This window comes from Corvus moneduloides, chromosome 18 (genome assembly GCF_009650955.1).
Source record: "Corvus moneduloides isolate bCorMon1 chromosome 18, bCorMon1.pri, whole genome shotgun sequence".
NCBI classification, from domain to species: domain Eukaryota; kingdom Metazoa; phylum Chordata; class Aves; order Passeriformes; family Corvidae; genus Corvus; species Corvus moneduloides.
Window position 1 is genome coordinate 13624246 of NC_045493.1, and position 20408 is coordinate 13644653.

Below are 20408 nucleotides of genomic sequence, written 5' to 3' on the forward strand. Positions count from 1 at the left end.
GATCTGCAAAAATAGGAATTGTCTGGTGGGATGGGAGCCACATGTCTGTCTGCAGTCAGTTTCTGCCTCTCCTGGATCCTTGGCTCAGGCCCACAGCAAGTTGACTCATCTTTAAAATGGACATGTATCTCCTGTGTTACAATGCAAGGGTTTGGCTGACAGGAGTTCTGTACTGCTGATTCTTTATGAAGGAAAATTCCCTGCTTAAACATGGATGCTGGTCTCCCCTACGTCAGTACTGGCAGGGCAGTTGTAGCCCTGAAGAGTAAAAATAGGAGTAATTCCATGAGTGAAGCAAGGTTTGTGGCTAGAGGTGATGTCTTTTATTAGGCCATCCAACAGATGGAAGAAAAAGCCAAGCTCTCAAGCACACAGATCTTTATTCAAGCCTCTTTCAGCGCTGGAAGTTGCTGTGAGATGCTCAGATAAAGTTAATGGTCACTGGGGTTGCTCCAGGTTATACTAACAAAGAAAACAGTGCTTTAAACAAATGGATTTGATCCCTTTGTCTGTCATATCCTGACTTAGACAGTGATCAGAGCAACCTCTTTCAAGGATGCTTCTCTAGCCAAGAGCCTCCAGCAGGATCTGGACAAGCAACCCCTGAAGGTAAAACATGTTTCTGCTGGAGTAAGGGGGAAATAATTGCATCTGTGATTATACATACCATATATATTCAATTTTCCTCCTTCCAGATATATGCCAGGTTCAGTTTCTATATCATAAGGCCCACCAGTCTATCAGACATGTGTCTGATCAATAATTCAATTTTCCTGTGTCAGTCTCTCATCTTTTTAACGGCAGTGGGTTTCTGATGTCTGTACAGTATCTGCTCTCATTAATGCAATAATCTTGTTCCTGCCCTCTGTGTGCTTTGCTTGGGTGGAGCTGCTGTGAAGTCAGTGAAATCAATAAACTGTTTGAAAAGGAAAAATAATCTAGGTACAAGGATAGGAAATAATAATGACTATTTCCTGCATTTTTATGACCACTTTTTCATGGTGGTTGCATAAGAATTCGTGGTGTCTTTGTTACAGATTTTGCTTATCGAAAATTAAAGCTGTACAGCCAAAATAAGAAAGGAGCAAGTAGAAAATGTCTCTTGCTGATTTCAAACCAGACTAAATTAAATTGAAATACTGAAGCAGAAGCTGCCTGCTTCACTTCCACTGTGGTTTAAATAGGGCTCTGACATCCACAAACTTCAGCCAAGTGCATGGCCAGGAACTGAGGAACTTTAGGAACTTCTAGGACATGAACACTGTCTATTAGAAGGAGAAAGCAGCTCATTAATAATCCATGGCATATTAATCTACACAAATAAAACAAGTTCACAACCTCCACAGCGGCCATAAAAATCATCCATGTATCATGCAGGACCCCAGTTACTTAAAACAAGAAATTGTCCTTGGACTTAATCCTTGCAGTCCATAAAGCATTTAAAATTACTTCACCTTGGTCACAGAGTTCAGACCACCCCTCAGTCCGAGCAGGACAGTGCCCTTTCCTTGGAACAGCCAGGCTGGGAAAGATTCCGCCTTGACTCTCCAAACGGAGTCGTTTATTCACCGTCAGGGTGGTTTGCAGCACTGTACAAAACTTGGTCCCTGTCCACTGAAATCTGGGGGCTCCACCCAGGAGTGGGTTCTAGTAGGCACCAGATTTTCATTGACTGAAAAGAATTTCAAATTTGGTGATCAATAAAGGGAGTGAGGACAGAGCCGCTCTGCACTCGGGGAGATGAAGCACAGAAAGGCAGATTGGAAACTGAGCTGGCACAGGTTAATGTGGGAGAAGCAAGGAGAGGATCCAGGTGCCTACACGTAGGGTCTAACCCATGAAAGGTGTCAGAGCCTGAGCCATCTCTCCAGGACTGCCAGGGCTGACACAGGACCTCCAGGAGACCTGGAAGAGCATCTGGAGCCAGGGGTGGTGCCTGAGAGCACGGCATGGCTCTCTGTTCTTAGACACTTCAGTCTTCTCCCAGACTGCAAATTGAGGGTAGGATCTGCTGTAAAGCATGACCCCAAAAACACCTTCTTTTTTTTTTTTTTTTGTCTCTAACTGTGTGGATATTTTGAGTGTACAGTTTAATCTCTCAGTGGAGAGTCACAGAAGAAGTGCTTGGGTCTGACTACAGGAAAGCACATTAGTGAGGACTCTTTGGGGTTTACTCCATAGTGCCTGGTGGGATGGACCTTGGCTTTACTGAAAACAGATGTTGAATTCAGTGGGGTCAGGCTTTGAAAAATTATGTTTGCAAAATATTTACAGTAAGAAAGATGTGGGATGGAAATGTGTCATAGATAAAATGAAAAGCCCTGCCTCTGTCTGCCTGTGATCAAGTCTGTGGCTTCTCTTCCTGCAGAATGCCTCCCAGTCGTGTTTCCATAAGAATTCCTCCCATCTCTACAGACACGCAGCCTGTGGTCGTGTGTCCTGATGCTCTTCTGTGTGTTCAGTCTCCAGCTGCCTGTTGGTGACAGCCATTACAGCATTATTATTATTATTATTATCATTATTATTATTATTATAGCTATAAAGCCAACTGTAGAACGGGGCCACAGGTTTAACTGGAATGAACATGGGAAGAATTTCAAATTGCTGATGAAAATTGCCTTTTCACAACCAGCTGTATTCCCACAGTGGTCACAGGCTGGAGGCATCACCAGGGCTGGGCTGGCTCTGCCTGATGGGGGAGCAAACCCAGCTTCACCAGGGGGCCGGTCCCAAGTCACTTCCTCGGGTTCCTAAGGAAAGTAAATGACTGACAGATCTGGATAAAAGGCCCTTAAATTGACAAATTTCATGTCTTTATACAAGAAAACAGAACTGTAAGCCATGGAATTGTGTCATCAAGGAAATACTACACAGTTCCATCCATGGTTTAAGCACCCCTGGACTGGCCGTCATCAAATCACGGGTGCCCATTGCCTTTCTCTCCCATCCAGGCTGCACCAATATTCCCATTCCCATCTGGGAGAACCTTAATGGGACCGTTCAGCAGTGCAGAAAACATGAGAGGTGCTCAGCACAGCCCAGGGCTCCCTCAGACCATTATTCCCTGAGATGTCTGAGCAAATGAAAAGCTGTTCTTGTGATGACAGAGGCTGCGATGTGCTGAGTTTCTGAGGCTGTTTTATTGGCCTCGCTTTTGGTATCCCTAACAAGTATTTATCTTTTCCTGGGAATGTTGGGAGTGGCTGCATTCACTCAGTTAATGCTCTTAATATGTTTCTCTCCACTCTTTATTTTCCAAGCACTCTTCTAAGGGTGCTTATTAGATAAGAAGTTATATGTATGACTGCATATTGCAGATGCTCTCGTATGTCTACCGGAGATGAAACGTGTATAATTTATGCACTGCATAAATGCATAAAACCAGAAGTTTTCAGGAGAACTTAGGACAGTTTATTGCTTGTATTTATCACGTGTAAGTGTATTCATAAGCACCTGCAAGTGCACTCACATCCATAAGCAGCAGTGCTCTGAAGCAGCAGCAGCAGCAGTGGTTCTCAAGTGTGTTGGACTCAGAATAAGGGCTTTTAACCTGTCACTGCACAGATTTTCATCTGTTTCCGTTTTCTATGCTAAAAGGAACCAGTTACGGTGCTGGAGTTGGAATATCTCAGGTAATCGCTCACATCTCAAGCCATAACTCCAACTTTTCCTCTCTAGAGAATGTGTTTCCTATGTAAGTGCTTTCATTTCTAAGCCAATTTAAGCGAAATATTGAAAGTAAGGAATGAAATGTCATGAAGAGGAGCAGGTAGTTTCATGTGTTACAAATCAGCATCTTTTAAAAAATCCAGGGGTTTTGTTTTGGTTTTTTTTTTTTATGTATAAGCTTGGAGAAATAAAATGTAGGCTTCTGCTTCTCATCTCCTCCAGTCACTTTTATGTCCTTATTCTGTATTTTAAGTGGTTATAGAAAAATGAAATGTGGGGTTCTGGTTCCCATCTCCTGCAGTTGTCCTTAAGATTTTTTCTAGGTTTTAATAGGTTCCAGAATTGTTTCCTTTGAAGTCATTTTCAGTTGCAGACTCTTCCTCCACACTGCAGGAAATACCATCTTTCTTTGCAAATGCAGATTGGCCACTGAATCCTGGCGTGGCTGTTCCAGTCATGAGAAAGCAGAGACAGCTTTAGTGTCATATTTGGGGTTTTAGTGAGCTGTTCCTGATTGAATTTGGTGCCACAGCTCCTGAAAGGCAGAGAGGCCCCAGCCAGAGGCCCAGCACTGGTGAGACACACTATTCATGAGAGACACAAAGGACAAACTGCACTCATGTACAGCTTTAAAGATGCTGAAGGAAGATGCAATCAAGCATGAAAACGTTGATTTTATTCCATGTCCTTATTGATTCGCTTTTCCCATCACCTTCATGCGGGTTTTGAGATAAAACAGAGGTTTTATATATTAAAAAAAAAAAAAAAAAATTAAAAGCCATAAGGGATCAAATCAAGACCCACTTAGCTACAGTGCTGCTTGGAGGTCTGTACTTCATAAATAAAAGTAATCAATTTCTTAGTTTTGTTGTGGTATAACTCGGGGCTGTGTATTTCCCCAAATATATTTAGAAAATAAAATGGAAGGAAAGTGCTTTATTCAGCAAGAAAACCAAAACCAAACAGTATCAGATGGTGTGGGAATGATTTTTCTCATCCCTAGATCTGTTCAGAAAACCAGAAGAATGACTTACTCACCAAGATGTGCTGAGGATCGGTTGATCTGGTTGCTCTTTTTACCCCCTTTGGTGTAGAAAGTCTCAGCACAATCTCTGCTCAGCACTGACAGCCAGCACGTGGAGCCAGGATGGGGTTGCTTTTAGAGAAATAATAAATACACCTAGCATTAATATTCTGGCAGTGGAACGTTCCTGGTGGAAATATTAATGCAAGTGCTTAGATCCTTATGTCACAAGGGAGAGGAAGGAAGATTTCCTGGTTAGTCTCAGTGCCTGTGGCAAACTCATACGGCTCCAAAATTAAGTTTTGAATTGCTTTTATGAACTGCATATGATAAAGTTAGTATAACAAATACTGTGAAGTAAATATTTACTTCTGAAACCAATTTGTTAAAAGAAATGGGAATTTGATTCTCAGTTGTTCAGAAGTGGAAGAAGTGACAGGAGCTTCAGAGGCGTCGTGGTTCTGTGGTTCTGCCTCTCTGGAGCTGCTGGATGTTAAGGGTTCTTCATTCCACTGGTTTCAAAGCTGAACGTGAAGAGAAGGGCTGGTTATCCCCCTCAGCAGAGAGCTGCCCTGTCTGCCAGTAGAAGTCTGTCCCATAAGCTCTGCAGAAGGGGCATTCAGCAGCCCTCAGCTTACAGCAGACTTTGTCCCTGTCCCTTTTGGAATGTCCGCCCTGATCACAGCCCAGGGCGTGCCCACTGCTCGTTTCCCTGCTGGCCAGAACATCCCTTATGGCCTTTACAAATGGAAGCTCATGCTGGTAAGATTTTACTTTTTTAATTGAAAATTGCTGAATTCCTGTTGTAATAATGTGGGTGGAGTCCAGAGCTCTGTGCCTGACCTTGGCTCGGTGTGGCCTTCGTGCCCGCACAGAGCTGAGCAATGCCAGCGTTTCACGTCGCTAACTGCAAACAGAACAAAGCAATTAGGTGCTCCAGTCTCCTCTTACTTTGGAAGGGATGCTCACTTTTGGCAGATGATAGAATTACATTTAGCAACACAGTCTGCCTCTGCTAAATCAAAGTAATCATTGGCGATGCTCCCTTTTGCACGTCTGAATGCTAACAGGATGGATTCACTGCAAGGAAAGTGGGGATTAGTCATCCAAGGATCCAAAGATATTTCTCTGCATCCCTGTCTGTTAATATATTCTACATCCCCCCTTTTCTGTCTGCAGAGTGTAATTTATCAGGACTCAAAAATTCCACTAGCAGGGTAGTTGAAAACTGTACAAGCAGGGAAGAAAATGGAACGGTTTGTTGCTAATGTAGGGGGCCAGTAATTAAGATTTATCTTAATATGGAGACTAAACAGAGACAAGATCATTGATTAAAAGGGCATTGCATTTTTGCAGAACACCGAGTTCCCATTTTGAAGAGACACTTAGATCTTCATCATAAATTACACTGTTCACAAAAGCTACAGGGAAGATTGTGCTGGGCCCAGAAGATTCCCATCCCTGCTTTGCTTTCTCTCCTTCTGGCCCCAGGAAGCTGCCACTGTTTTCCTGGCAGTGGTCCAGCCCCAGGAGGAGTTGGTGAGGGGCCCCAGCCCAGCCTGAGCTCTGATGGGCTGTAACTGTCAAAGCCACTTTTCTGGGAAGTGAGGAAGATGAGTCTGAATCCCTTTCCTGTGTCCCTGGCTCTACATTTCCTCCCTCCATCCTCTTGAAGACTCCTGGAGACCCGCAGACATCATGTTGATCAGGGTCTTCAAACAGATGTTGTGCATGCCAGGGACAGAACAGTGCCAGCCTCCACCTTTGGGTCTTTCCACGGGAGATGTTTGGGCTGTGTTTGACTTGCGCGCTGTTTGTTCTTCAGGGCAGGTGCTGTCCTTAATTTCTGTGCCGTGTGTATTGTTGGCCATTTAACAAAGATTTAACAGAGGAGATACCTCACAGTGCTGTCGAATGGAATTAGCATCCAAAAGAAACTTTGAGTTCCTTTGTTCTCCTGTCCTCGTCAGAAGCAGACTGCAGAAATGGCAACTTTTACTCAGTAAGTCTGTTTCTTATGTAGATTTTGAACGGCCTAATTTTTCTCCACAGTTAATTTGTTCCTTGGATAACATTTTCCTTGGCAGCGTGGACCTCAGAGTAGGCTGGATTCCATGTGGATCCATGTTTGGATGCTGAGGGGTGCTGTTAAGTGAGCAGGTTGTCCCCTGTTGGTTTCACTCCTGAATAGCATTACCCCGTTTCTTCTGCAGTTGATACTACTCATGAAATAAAACCCTCATATTATAAAGTGATAAATGAAGCAGAGCAGGATTAAGATGTGATGGGCTGATAGTATTGGAGACAAGTGAAAGAGCAGCCCAAAATCCAACCAACAAAATTTGCTCTTCCCCACTCCTGCCAGAGGGTGACTCTGCCTCGGGGGGTCCTCAATCATCCGAACTCCTTGGTCTGCAGGAACACTGCTGTTCTTCTGCAGGGTGTGCTGAGAATTTGGAAAGCAGAATGTCAGCTTCTTTCCCTTCTTGTACACACTGCCTGTGGATGTGGAGTGTCAGAGGACCCCGTTGGCAGAAAGCACAATGTATAATTTACTGTTAATCATAGGATTATGTGGATAAACAGAGTCTGCTGCCTAACAATGTTCTTTCATTAATCAGCTGTAATTTTAGCAGATTAATAACTTGAATCCACACCCGTTGTGTTCCCAGCCTCACAAATCGGCATCACAAGTGCCTGCAGTGCAGTGCAGCTCTGTGACTGCTCTGCCTGGGATGCTCTGGAGCTCGTGACGCACAGCTCCGCGCCCTCGCTGTGGTGTTTGCAGCTGGCATGTGCCGTTCACATCTCCCACATCTCCATCTTCTATTGCAAATCTGCTGCTGGGGGTGTCACTGCTCCTCAGGGTGATGGGTTATCCCCAGCTGGAAGCACAGCCCGGCTCCTGGAGCTCTCCTGTGAGGGCTTTGTCTCCCCTGACTGCAGCCCTGTCAGCAGCCAGGACTTGCTGGGTCTGTCCTTGTTCTGTGAGACAAACTCTGGGTTGTTTTTCAGGCAGACAGTGCCCAACTGCCTCTTTCCCACATGCTCTTTCCCTCTCAAAACATAAATGGCATTTCTGTATCACTTCTTCAGGTCTGTGCCACAGGTTTGCCACTGGTGAGGTGGCGTGGTTGTGTGAGGGACAAATCTGAATGCTGAGCTGTGATTACCATCATTCTGGGAGACTCCACTCACTGAATTTTCAGCCTGCAAACAGGACCATTCTCATGACCTCAGGCTCCCATGGATTTCTCTTGATAACACCATCTAATCGGATTTAGAGTTTAATTAAACAGCTGTCACTTTGCTTCCTCATTCTGCCACAATTTAATGTTGAATTAGTCCCTACATTAGTCATGGCTGAATGCTTGCCTTCTTACAGTTGAGAGGTTGGATGAACATAAGGTTTGCTCTTCAGCTAAATCCAGGCAACTGAGGCTTGTATTCTGTATTCCTGCTCTTTGTGCAGAGCTCCTGCTGCCAGCAGTGCAAGTTCCCTGGCTGAAAAGGGATGGAATAAAGTGTGAGATTGCTGCAGAGTCAGCCGTGGGGTTACCTAACTCTGAATGACCAAATGTGAGCACAGCCTGCTCAGCTCTGCCTGGAACACATTTGCTTTAGGGGTATCATTTTCCCTTTCTAAGAAAGAACTGATTTTTCTGAAAACCAGTCCTGCAGAGTTTGCTCTGAAGCAGCCCAGTGAGGGCAGCTGTGGAAGGAAATGTTGAGGCCAATACTGCTGCTCGTGGACTTTATCCAAATGAGCCCTGACACAGGCAAGAGCTGAGTACCAATGGAGGTTTATGGTGCTCTGGGTTGTAACAGCAGCTCCAAGGAGGAAAGCTTGGAGAGCTCCTCGAGGGTGGTGGTTCTGCATCAAATTCTGTCAGTAAAGTTTAAAGTAATTTCTAACACACAAAATTCAATTATTTGCTTTCTAATAGCTCCTTTGATACCTCCTTGAGCCTAACCACTAGAGTTTGCCTCTAATCATTAGAAGAAAAATTGTTCTTTAGTTATACTATTTGTTAATTAAATATGTTTAAATAGTAATTATTTCCTTCATGTGTTGCATTCATTGAAGGGATGCCCTGGAAAGAGCCATCCTGACTGGGAGTTTGTAGATGTTCTTCAGACAAGAAAGCCAACTCTGCCTCTGCAATATCAGAGTCAGATGTTGTTGGGATTTGGGCATTGTGCTGCCAAGACAGTCTCCCTTGTTTCCATGAGGATTATCTCTGTGGCTCTCCATTTCCATTTTGGAAGTGCCAATCCTGGCTTTTTCAGAGTTTGCAATTCACTCACAGAAACTTCTTTCTGACCTGGATATCGATGCTTACTTACAGTTCATCTTCTTTCTGTTTTTTCAATTTACTCTACTTTGCTCATTTTTGAATTTCTTGGGGAACAAGTCCAAACACTGCCATCAGATGCTTTCAGGGGTTTTCGTCACACAAAATAAATTTGATTTTAAAACTTTAGTTGCTGCCTGCACAGAAAGTAGATTAGTTCTTGGGGGATTTTAAAAATTAAAGAATGTGGAAATGGCCAAGACGTTGTGATTTTTAAAAAGTGCCTTCATTTTAAATGAGTTCTTAGTCTCTCTGAAAGTTTCTTGGTAATCTTGTTTGTGTACTCCCAAATTAGCCTGCAATCAGGGCACTATATTGCATTTAAAAATGGGACACAGAAACCACCACCTCTGCTGGCTGTTGTATTTGCTGTGCTGCTGGAGAACAATTGTCCTCCTGGTGCTGCTTGGCATATCCTTGAAGGTGGGATTGCTGCTTGTGCTGATCAGTGGACAGTCAGGGGTATGCAGGAGGTGGGAAAACACAGGGAAACAAATTTGGGTGCTGAGCCAGAGCCGTGTGTCTGTGGCTGACATTCAGGGTGCTCACAGACAGACAGACACAGGGAGTCTATCTGAGCTCCCTTTATTTTTATTTGTTTCAGTTCAGCTCTTGGGGAGTCTTGGGCCATGGATGCTCTCCTGTGCTGTTCAGAGTTTTCTGTCAGTTGGTGTGTGGTGCAGACAGTGAGCAATTCTCCCTGAACTGCCTTTGGCTTTATTGCAGCAATAAAGAGGGAACACAGAGGAGGCAGCAGTTGTGCCATGAGGCTGTTCCATATACAGGGATACAGGATACACGTTGTTCTATTTTAGTTCTAAACAAAAAAGACAATAAAATCAAGGCTTTGTTCCTTGGTCTTTATTTCTGGTTTGTTTTAACTATCACAGGGCACTTAGAGCCTGAGGGAGGGAAGTGGCAGAGCTGAAAATTGCTTTTAGTATAGTGTGTAATATATTAATTGCTCCTACATCAGTATTTCCTAATCTGTGTAATACCTGTGAGTTATGGCTGCTTTCAGTGGAGGTGAAGGCAAAAGGTTTCCATCTCTGCTCGGAGCTGGAGCTGGGTGGGTACCAATCCCTTCCCAGTGCTGAGGATCTCTAATGCTGTAATGGTACCACCTGTGAAGCCATGAGATAATACTGACAGTATCTTCCATCTCCTTTGTGCTCATCATGAATTTGAAATTCCTGGTGTTCGTATTGGGCTACAGAGAAGGGATTTCAGTAGCCCTTTGTCCTGACAAACAACACCTTTTGCAGTTCGTGGGGCAGATGCATCTCTGAGGTAATTAATCAAAATAAATTCATTCACATGCACTCTCCTTCCTGTAATGAAGCCATTAGCAAAGGGCAAGAGATTGGGGTTCCTAATTGTTCATCATGTCCCAGTAGCCAAATTTTCTTTCTTCCCTCCAGAAAGATCTTGGGAAATTTGAAAGGGTTTTGGACCTTTGTAATAATGTCTTTGTATCACAGCCACTTAGGATTCAGATACAGCAGCAGTGACCTACTGGAAAGGGAGAAACAGATTATTCCTGAGCAGTTGGTGGAGCAGCTCTGCTCTCTGTAGTGCAGCAAGCAGGAATATCAGGGATGTTGCCTGTCAGGAGCCTCCGGTATAGAAGCAGAGATCATTTTCTTTGTCCAGTGGAGAAGGATCATGTTACTTGTGCTGGGGGAAGCAGGCCAGGGTTGTTTGGAACACCAGGAGGTTGTGGGTTAGTGTGGGGTCATTCAGTTTGGAAGAAATTTAAGATAAAGGCTACTAAAAAGCAAGTGGTGGAGGGAAGCACAGGAGGTCATCTGTGCCCTCTCCTCTTCTACCTGGCTCCAAGAACCTCTGTTATTTCTGAGTGATGTATAACCTGTTCTCCAAAGATCTCTTGGGCTGGACTGTCCCATTTTCTTCAGTGCATTGATGAACCTGTTCCATCAGTTGTCTCTCATTATTTTTATGATAAGGATTACCTTAATGTCACACAAATCTGCCTTGTGGCAGTTTAAGCCCATCACTTCAGGCCTTGTCCCTGAACATGGAAAACATTATATTCTTCATCATTTTTAAAGACTTTTATGCATATGGAGACAGTAAACATCTTATCCCATAATCTTTTCTAGTCTAAACAATCCCATTTTTTTCAGTAATTCCTGATTGATCTTACTTTCTAGCTGTTGATTTATCCTCCTTTTCCTGTTTTATTTCTTTCTGTTTGAGGAGGTTTTCCTTGGCAGTATAATTCCCAGAAGCAGAGCCCTTTATTCGAGGCCATGCTAGTGCTGGGGAGGAGCCCCTCACCTTTGCAGGTGAAACTCCTCTTTGTGCAGTTCACAAGGTTCTTTGGCTTTCTAGGTTTGGCTTTCAACCACAGCAGCGTGCAAATGCTGGCTTACATTCAGTTTGTGGTGTGCTGCAGTCCCCAAATGCTTTTCTGAGAGCAGCTTTTCCTGTTGAATCTTGTCTGTCCATTATTTATCAGAGTCGTTGTTCCTGCAGAAAAAAACACCTTGCATTGAATTGAATCCTTCCCCTTTTCTTACACCCAAATCAGTTCTGAATTTTAGTCCTGTGCTCTGGTGGGGCTGAGAGCTTTGCTGCAGCCACAGGGCTGAGGGTGCCCCTGCTCCAGCCTGGGCATCTCCCAGGGCAGGAGAAGCTTTGGCACCTTGTCCTGGTGCCCCTCAGGGCTGGGGAATCAGGAGCACGGGCTGCTCCTGCTGCCCAGAGCCTCCTGCTCCTGTCTGCTGGGCTTCCCGCTTCCATCCTGCCTTTCTTCATCTCTGGCTTCACGTGGAGGCACTGATTGCTCAGCACTGCACGGGCAAAGCTGAGCCCAGGGCAGCTGCAGGGACTCCCAGGCTGCTCACTGTGAGTTAAACCTGGATGATGGATTTACTCTGCTGCTCATGGCACCAAAGTTTCACCTCACTGCACAAGCAGGTCTTTGTGTTCATCTTCTTGGCAGTGGTGCAAGGCTTGTTTCTTCTTTGTTTTATGTGCATATGACTTTCTGATTTCTCATGAACTTCATAAATTAACATGAAGTGCAAACATGGATAAATCCCCAGGCCACAGAGTGTGTTTTATGTCTGAAACTCCTTTATCTTTATGGTATTTCTCTTCCTCTGAACCTGTCCCTTTAAGTCACATTTCTGTATCAGTAATGCATATCCATTACTAAAGAAAAGATGGATCTGAGTAAAACAATTTCAAAGCACAGCTGAGATGGCCTGAAAAGATTCCCTGGCACTTCCACAAACTCCCTTGCTGCTCCTTTGCCCTGGAGTCCTTAGTTCTCAGTGTCTAGCTCAGAGGCACAAAAATAAGGAATTGAGGCAAAGATAATTTTAAAGGACACGCAACTCTTGCAGTAGCCAAATGGCAAATGTGTTTAGCTTGGGTTTGGTGAACCCTTGTGTGTTATTCAGGTGCTTTAGTTTGCAGACAGGAGAGCAGTAGGGTTTGGTACTGAGGGTTTTTCCACACATCTGAGATCTGCTCTTTTGCATCCGTTTCTGGACTTAGCAAAATGCCAGTACATGGGAATAAATACTTTTGCAATGAAATGGTCAAGTTTGGATGACAGAAGTGAACTCGTAAAGCCATTCACTGCAGCACTTCACTGAATGCTGGTACCCAGCAGAATGTGTATAGAGCTGGCTGGGGGTGGCCTCTGACTTTGAAAGTCAGGAGTTCCTGAGGCCTTGCATTTTCCAATTTAAAATGCTCTGATTTAATGTGTTGGGTTTATTCTCCTATATGCAATAGGAATGATTTAGAGTTCTTACGTTTCTAGAACAGTCAACATTCCTTTTTAGCATTTCCTTTCAAGTTTGATGGGATTTCTTATGAGAGCTACAGGAGAACCTGAGAAATAACAAGTTGCCAGATGAAAAGAAAATCTGACCTAAATTTTAGACTCACTAAACTTGAATTGAAAACAGTATCAACAGTATCAGTGCTCCATTTTGCTGCTGTTGACATCAGTGGCTGCAGTCCTTATGACTTCAGTGCTGAGGAATTTGCTGAATATTTTATTCACTTTATATTGAAAGCTGGAAAGTTGGAGAAAACTTTGAAGTCCCTCCTACATGGGAATCTTGGGAATACAGTGATGCTGAAATAGTTCAGGAGTTCCAAGTGTTAGCCTGGTCCATGGTGCATTGAAAGGCTTTTATATGCCACAACCTCAGTTCAGACTTCAAATTTCCTTGTTATTTTCCCTGCAGTTAATAACATCACTAACTCCTTCTGGATTCCTTACATTGCTTCACTGGCCATATCAGAGGAAATGAAATAATCTTGAAACAGTTCCAGACACAAAGTTCATGGAGAGGCCCCGTCTTTGCAATAGGCTTAGACTCAGAGAGCAGCATTTTTACTTTGGAGGCCCTTTTATCCTTGTCTGAACATTGCCAGTCAAGTCTACGTTAGTAAAAACTCGGAAGTCACATTTTGGAAGGTGAATATTGGGAATAACCCCACCTATCTCGAAAGCAGAAGATACCTGTGGTGTGTGCCTGACCTGAACTGAGCTGCACTCATGGTGCTGGCTACCAGCATTCAGTACTGACTGTGTTTATTTAGCAGAGGAAATACACCTGGGGCTTCACTACCTTGTACCAGGTTGCACCTAGTTGGAGATGAACTGAGATCTTTGGCTGCTGAGAACTCACCTGAACAGTGCTGTGCTTTGTTTTGGGTCCAGGACACGGAGATCCTGAACACGGCCATCCTGACAGGGAGGACAGTGGCAGTGCCCATCAAGGTGGTGTCCATTGAGGAGAACAGTGCTGTGACAGACATCTCCGAGGCTGTGGAGTGCAAATCCTCCGGGGAAGACGTCATTAAAGTAAGTTCATGCCACGGAGTGGCTTCTGAATTTTCATGTTTTATTTTCAAAAGGAAAATAGCCTGGGAATAAAGACTAAATCAGCTCCTGAAAATTAATCATGCTTCTGTTGCAAAAGCATGAGGAGAGGGATTTTTAGGAAGAGTGAGGTGCAACTGTTCAGCCACCACACCGAGTTTAATTTCTATCCATGTCCTAATTTTAAAGTGCCTCAGTAATTCCCCCTCGAGTCCTCTGTGCACAGATTCCATTCACTGTGAGAGCAGCTCTGCTGTTAGCACTGCTCCTCCAGCTGCTCCCCATCACCTTTCCAGCTGTGCCTCTCACCTCCACAGCTGCCTCAGCAGAGTGGGCTGGGTGAGCATCCCCCAGCAAGTGCAGGGCAAAGTCACCCTGCTTGAGCTCCCAGTCCCCTGAGAGCTGTTCTCAGTGGCACTGGCTGAGGGCAGCACAGCTCTTCCTGCTGCAGTCACAGGCCCGAAGGGAATTCCCAGCTGTGCAGGGAATCAGTGCTCTGTGTGAATCCCAGGGCACTTCCCATGCAGGACTTTCACGGGGCATGGGTTTGGAGCAGGGGGGATTTTAGCCTGTAGGTTCTTCTGAGCAGGGGTTTCATTCCACGATGAGATTTTACAGCACATGACACAGTGGGCTTTGTGATGCCGCTCCATAGGGGTCTTCAGTGTGCTCTCCTCTCTCGGGGATGTGTAGTGTAGAAGTAGTGATGCCACAGCATCATCTGTCATGGTCAGCTCCATTTGTGGGGTCATGGAAAGCAGTAAACTCCTGGGAACTTGCAGGAGCCAACAGCTGGCCATGTAGGTGGGAAAAGTAGTCATATTTTGGGCTAAGGAAGCCATTGTAGAAGACTTCTACAGAAAACTTTCTGTTTTCAGAGGATCCCCCAAAGCCAACCCAAGTATCTCAGTTTTGGTGCAGCTTGATGCTTTACAGAGATTTTAATCTCTAAGAATTCCTGTTAATGTTTTTCCTAAGGCAGTCACGTAACTACAAATAGAAGTAAAAACTGAAATTTAGTTTAGGATCATCCTGATTGTAACCTTATTGGACACCACTTCCCTGAGTAAGAAAAAATACAAGACAGCATTCACAAATAACAATTAAAAAAAACCAGAAAGGGACTACTACTGTGATTCCATCTTGCTTTAACAGCTTACGGAATTTCATGAAATAATTCCATCCCCATAGGGATTTCTTCTTTCCAACAGTGAAAATTACCAAAATTAAGTTCCTCCACTCAGAGAAAGACTCAGGGAAAAAACATGTGGTATGTGATGCATCACTAGATGATGCATAGAAAATGACAGCACAATTATTTCTCAGATAAAAATCCTTCTGGAAAAATGGCTTCTAGGTTTTCTGGCTTTGGAGCATATCGATCAAGAAGCAATGAAATCCCCAAGCCTTACAAAAAGGATCGTGTTCTTGCAGTAGTTGTAGCACAGCCTGGACTGTTGCAGTTCTCCAGCAATCTGTTTGGAAGGAATGTTTTCCTGAAGCGCTGTGTCCTTTGATTAGCACTTGAGGCCCTGCTGTGCCCTTCTCTTGCTTTTTCCAGTGATAATTTATCTGCACCAGAAGGGTTCCTTAGAAGGGCGTTTGCACCGTTGGAGCGTCCGGGAGGGGCTTCCAGGAGCCTCCTTGCCTGGGACACTCAGAAGTGGAACAAGCACGGGAAGTTAACACACAGCTCAGGAGGTTAACACATAGCTCAGGAAGTTAACACACAGCACGGGAAGTTAACACACAGCTCGGGAAGTTAACACACAGCACAGGAAGTTAACACACAGCTCAGGAAGTTAACACACAGCACGGGAAGTTAACACACAGCTCAGGAAGTTAACACACAGCTCGGGAGGTTAACACACAGCTCGGGAGGTTAACACACAGCTCGGGAAGTTAACACACAGCTCGGGAAGTTAACACACAGCACGGGAAGTTAACACACAGCTCGGGAAGTTAACACACAGCACAGGAAGTTAACACACAGCTCAGGAAGTTAACACACAGCACGGGAAGTTAACACACAGCTCAGGAAGTTAACACACAGCTCGGGAGGTTAACACACAGCTCGGGAGGTTAACACACAGCTCGGGAAGTTAACACACAGCTCGGGAAGTTAACACACAGCTCGGGAAGTTAACACACAGCTCGGGAAGTTAACACACAGCTCGGGAAGTTAACACACAGCTCAGGAAGTTAACACACAGCACGGGAAGTTAACACACAGCACGGGAAGTTAACACACAGCACAGGAAGTTAACACACAGCTCAGGAGGTTAACACACAGCTCGGGAAGTTAACACACAGCTCAGGAAGTTAACACACAGCACGGGAAGTTAACACACAGCTCGGGAAGTTAACACACAGCTCGGGAGGTTAACACACAGCTCGGGAGGTTAACACACAGCACAGGAAGTTAACACACAGCACGGGAAGTTAACACACAGCACGGGAAGTTAACACACAGCACAGGAAGTTAACACACAGCTCGGGAAGTTAACACACAGCTCGGGAAGTTAACACACAGCTCGGGAAGTTAACACACAGCACGGGAAGTTAACACACAGCACGGGAAGTTAACACACAGCTCGGGAAGTTAACACACAGCATGGGAAGTTAACACACAGCTCGGGAAGTTAACACACAGCTCGGGAGGTTAACACACAGCTCGGGAAGTTAACACACAGCTCGGGAAGTTAACACACAGCTCGGGAAGTTAACACACAGCACGGGAAGTTAACACACAGCACGGGAAGTTAACACATAGCTCAGGAAGTTAACACACAGCACGGGAAGTTAACACACAGCACGGGAAGTTAACACACAGCACGGGAAGTTAACACACAGCTCGGGAAGTTAACACACAGCTCGGGAAGTTAACACACAGCACAGGAAGTTAACACACAGCTCGGGAGGTTAACACACAGCACGGGAAGTTAACACACAGCTCGGGAAGTTAACACACAGCACAGGAAGTTAACACACAGCACGGGAAGTTAACACACAGCTCGGGAAGTTAACACACAGCACAGGAAGTTAACACACAGCTCGGGAAGTTAACACACAGCTCGGGAGGTTAACACACAGCTCGGGAAGTTAACACACAGCTCGGGAAGTTAACACACAGCACGGGAAGTTAACACACAGCTCGGGAGGTTAACACACAGCTCGGGAAGTTAACACACAGCACAGGAAGTTAACACACAGCTCGGGAAGTTAACACACAGCTCGGGAAGTTAACACACAGCTCGGGAAGTTAACACACAGCTCGGGAGGTTAACACACAGCACTTGTTGGAATCTGCTAGGGACGTTCCTCAGGTGCCATTTCTTTCTCCTCAGAACTGGTTTGGAGTTGCTCAGATGGCGAGGGGAGCTGTCTCCTGTGCATTTGGCAATACATGCAGGGCCTCTGGAGGGATGTGGCTGTGACATGAGTGCTAACTGCTGTAAAACATGCAGCTGGCTGAAAAACACAGCTCAATTAAATGCTTGGAACAAAAAGGTTTTCTCATCTCATCATAAAGGAAAAAAAGGCTTTTTAAGGTTTCTTTTTTCCATCCAGAATGTTCTTGTTTCCAGGAAATCTTTCTTTACATGGGGAAGTGGTTTGGGGTTCAAGGCAAATTGACATCTTCAATTGGTTCAGATGTTAAAAAGCGCTCAGAAAGCTTCAAATGAGCACAGAGGCCTTTCATCCTTAATTCATTTTGAAATTCCCCATCAAGCTTTTATGTTCAGTTCTTTAGAAATAGCATCTTCCTCTGTGAAATCCTGGTGTAGAGACCTTGGTGGGAGTAACCTTTCTGCTTAAAAATAAAATCCCATCATCATAAATTATGTCTTTTGGGCAAAGCCCATGGTACGAGGGCTGTGTGCATGAGTTTATAGTTCTTTTAAAGCCATGTAGATTACTTTAAACCACAAATTTAGGAGCAAAAGAGGAGTTATTGATGAGAGCTATTGAGAGCTATTTAATACTTATTTGTATTGTTATCTAGAGGTTCAGGCAGATACTTTTGTTTGCTTTTAGTTGTGTGGAATTTCTGGTAACTTTGGATTCAGGCAAACCTGACAGAGTGAGGCCAGAAGCTGAAGATGCTCAGTGCCTGTCAGCACTTGGCCTGTAATATTTAGTTACTGAATGAACGTCCCTTTGTACGGTTCATGTAAAGAGCTTAGAGGTGATGCTTCTGCCCAGCAATTGGCCATCAGCTCAAAGCTTATTTGTATTCATTTTTACTTCAGTTGGGCTGCAGTTACACTGCTCTCAGTAACAGAACCCCGTGGAAATCTGAAATAAGGATCTGTCTGGATCTATCAAATAGCAGGTAACAGTTTCCCAGTGATAATCATGGTCCCAAGGCAGCTCAGTGCACAGTTTGTGTCCTGTCTGAATGTGCTGACTGCCACTTTTTTTACTGTCTCATAGTTCCCAGTCTTTACTTCCAAATTTACAGCTGATTTCATGAACTTTAAATGCCTTTGAGTGCTCCAGACCTTCACACAGTGGTCCAACCTTTTAAAAGTGGACACAAAATTTATTATGGCACTAAAAAGGAAGCAAAAGCCAAATTTTATTTCGCTAAGCTGGAATTTACCAATAGAATCCATATATCTGGATCCATTAATGGTAATTGCAGTTGCATGCATAGGCTCCTTTCCATCTGCTGGGAATTCAAGTGGAAATTCAGTGGGTTCAGGAGCCTTGCAGTGCCTTGCAGTGACATTTCCAGTCTGAGCACTTTCAATAGTGTTTATGAACTTAAGTTTGGGGTTTTCCATGAAAACAACCTGGACTGAAGCATTTTCAGTGCTCTGTGTATTTCAGCAGCTGCTGTAAACATTTCAGATTTGTATTTCATCATTCCTGAACCAACTTTTACCCTGATGCTGTATGAGGGGATGTTGTACACCTTACTGTGTTCTTATTGTAGTGCTGGTGTTTATAGTTGGTAAATTAAAAGTTGGAGGCTAATCTCAGTGTGGTAGCCTTGAACTGTACTCTGCAGACCTCCTTTATTGGTTCTGCTCATTTTAAGGGGCATTAATAGCTTTGAGGTGTATTCAGATCACAGCATGGGTTCAGATTACACTGGGCCACATGTGCAGCTGCTGGGGGTGTCAGTGGGAGCAGAAACACAGATCTGGCCTTCAGGATGTCCCTCAGTGACTGCTGGTGAGCACTGGGCTCTGCTGCCCTTGGGAATCAGGACTAGAGGATGACATTAACAGCAGGTAGGGCCACTGCAGGAGTGTCAGGAATTTCTGCTGGGAGCTGAAATCCAGGACAGTGTCACAGCTGTCCCTGTCTTGGTGCAGCAGCTTCAAACAAAATCCCAAATCAAAGCAACAGAGGAGTTGGGGGCTGAAAATCTGGCTAGAGGGTTTCATGGTTGGGCTCTGCCTTAATGGTTGGAAAAGTCTGGAACTGCTGCTGGTAACAACACTCTGAGAGCAATAGTGGGGGCAGTCAGGGACACCTGCCAAGGTTACTGATCTTGTTTAGAGCCCCAATCTGGCCATAATTTACACACAAGAATAACTTTACTGTGGGTACTGCTGCCATCAGGGACAGGCTGGTACGAAACAGTCATGGAGGATTCATAAATACTTTGGATATTTTGGCATTTGTAGTGGAAGCAGTTTATGAAATGCAGTTAATGATCACTGAGGAGACTCGAGCTCCTGTTGAGGTGTCTGCTGTCCATTTGTGTGTCTGCTCAGATTAAAGGTCAGCCTGGATGCTGGGTAAGGCACGATGCAAGAGCACCTCAATTTGCCAAGGAGGAAGCTGGCAGATGGCCGTCTTTGCAAGAGATAAATAAATAGTTGTGTACTAATTGTAGTCATTTATTTTCTAAGTTTTCTATCTGGAACCATATCACAATACCCAATTTGCTGAGAAGTCATCAGCACTTCATTATTTGGATGATGCTTTGCTATTGTCTTAATATACCCAGTCTTACACAAATAACTATGCTTGAACCTCTTCAGCTGTTTATTTTGCTACAAACAAATTTCACTGCTCTTCCTTGCTTTCCAGTATTTGCAAAACTTGCAGTGTGTTCTACAGCTAAAAACAGAAGAACTGTTTGCACTCTGATAGGCAAAGGAACCACTAGGCAGTGGCATCCATGGGTATCTTTATTAAAAGATGAGTTCTGCATTTTTCTGCCAGTGGATTGAGTTGCTGAGCTACAGGCAGCATTTAAAGAATCAAACTCTTGAGCCTCAATCCTGCACTCATTATAGCTGACCTTGAAATTTTAATGGTATGGGGACAGTGCCTCAGGCTCGTTAATATTTCATCATAGTGCCATGGCTATTCCAGGAAAAGAAAAGTCGAAACAAAAAGAAGATCTATGGATTTCCTTTCATCATACTGTGTAGGGACCAAGTAGAAAGATGCTCTGACTGGAACCAGTGGTTGTGTGCTGGGGGAAGGGGATCCCTTGTCCTCTGAGGGCAGGGGCAGTCCT

At 44.5% G+C, this 20408-nt stretch overlaps 1 protein-coding gene across 3 annotated transcripts in view; it reads left to right on the top strand.

Moving 5' to 3' along the window:
* TMEM132C (transmembrane protein 132C) overlaps positions 1 to 20408 on the top strand; it is a 194258-nt gene that overhangs the window by 152008 nt on the left and 21842 nt on the right. For 2 of the 3 annotated variants that reach the window (XM_032127729.1, XM_032127731.1), the window contains one exon: positions 13736 to 13903. In XM_032127729.1, the coding sequence (XP_031983620.1) occupies positions 13736 to 13903 (168 nt within the window). The remainder of the gene's footprint in view (positions 1 to 13735; positions 13904 to 20408) is intronic. The other variant, XM_032127730.1, reaches the window with a different exon arrangement.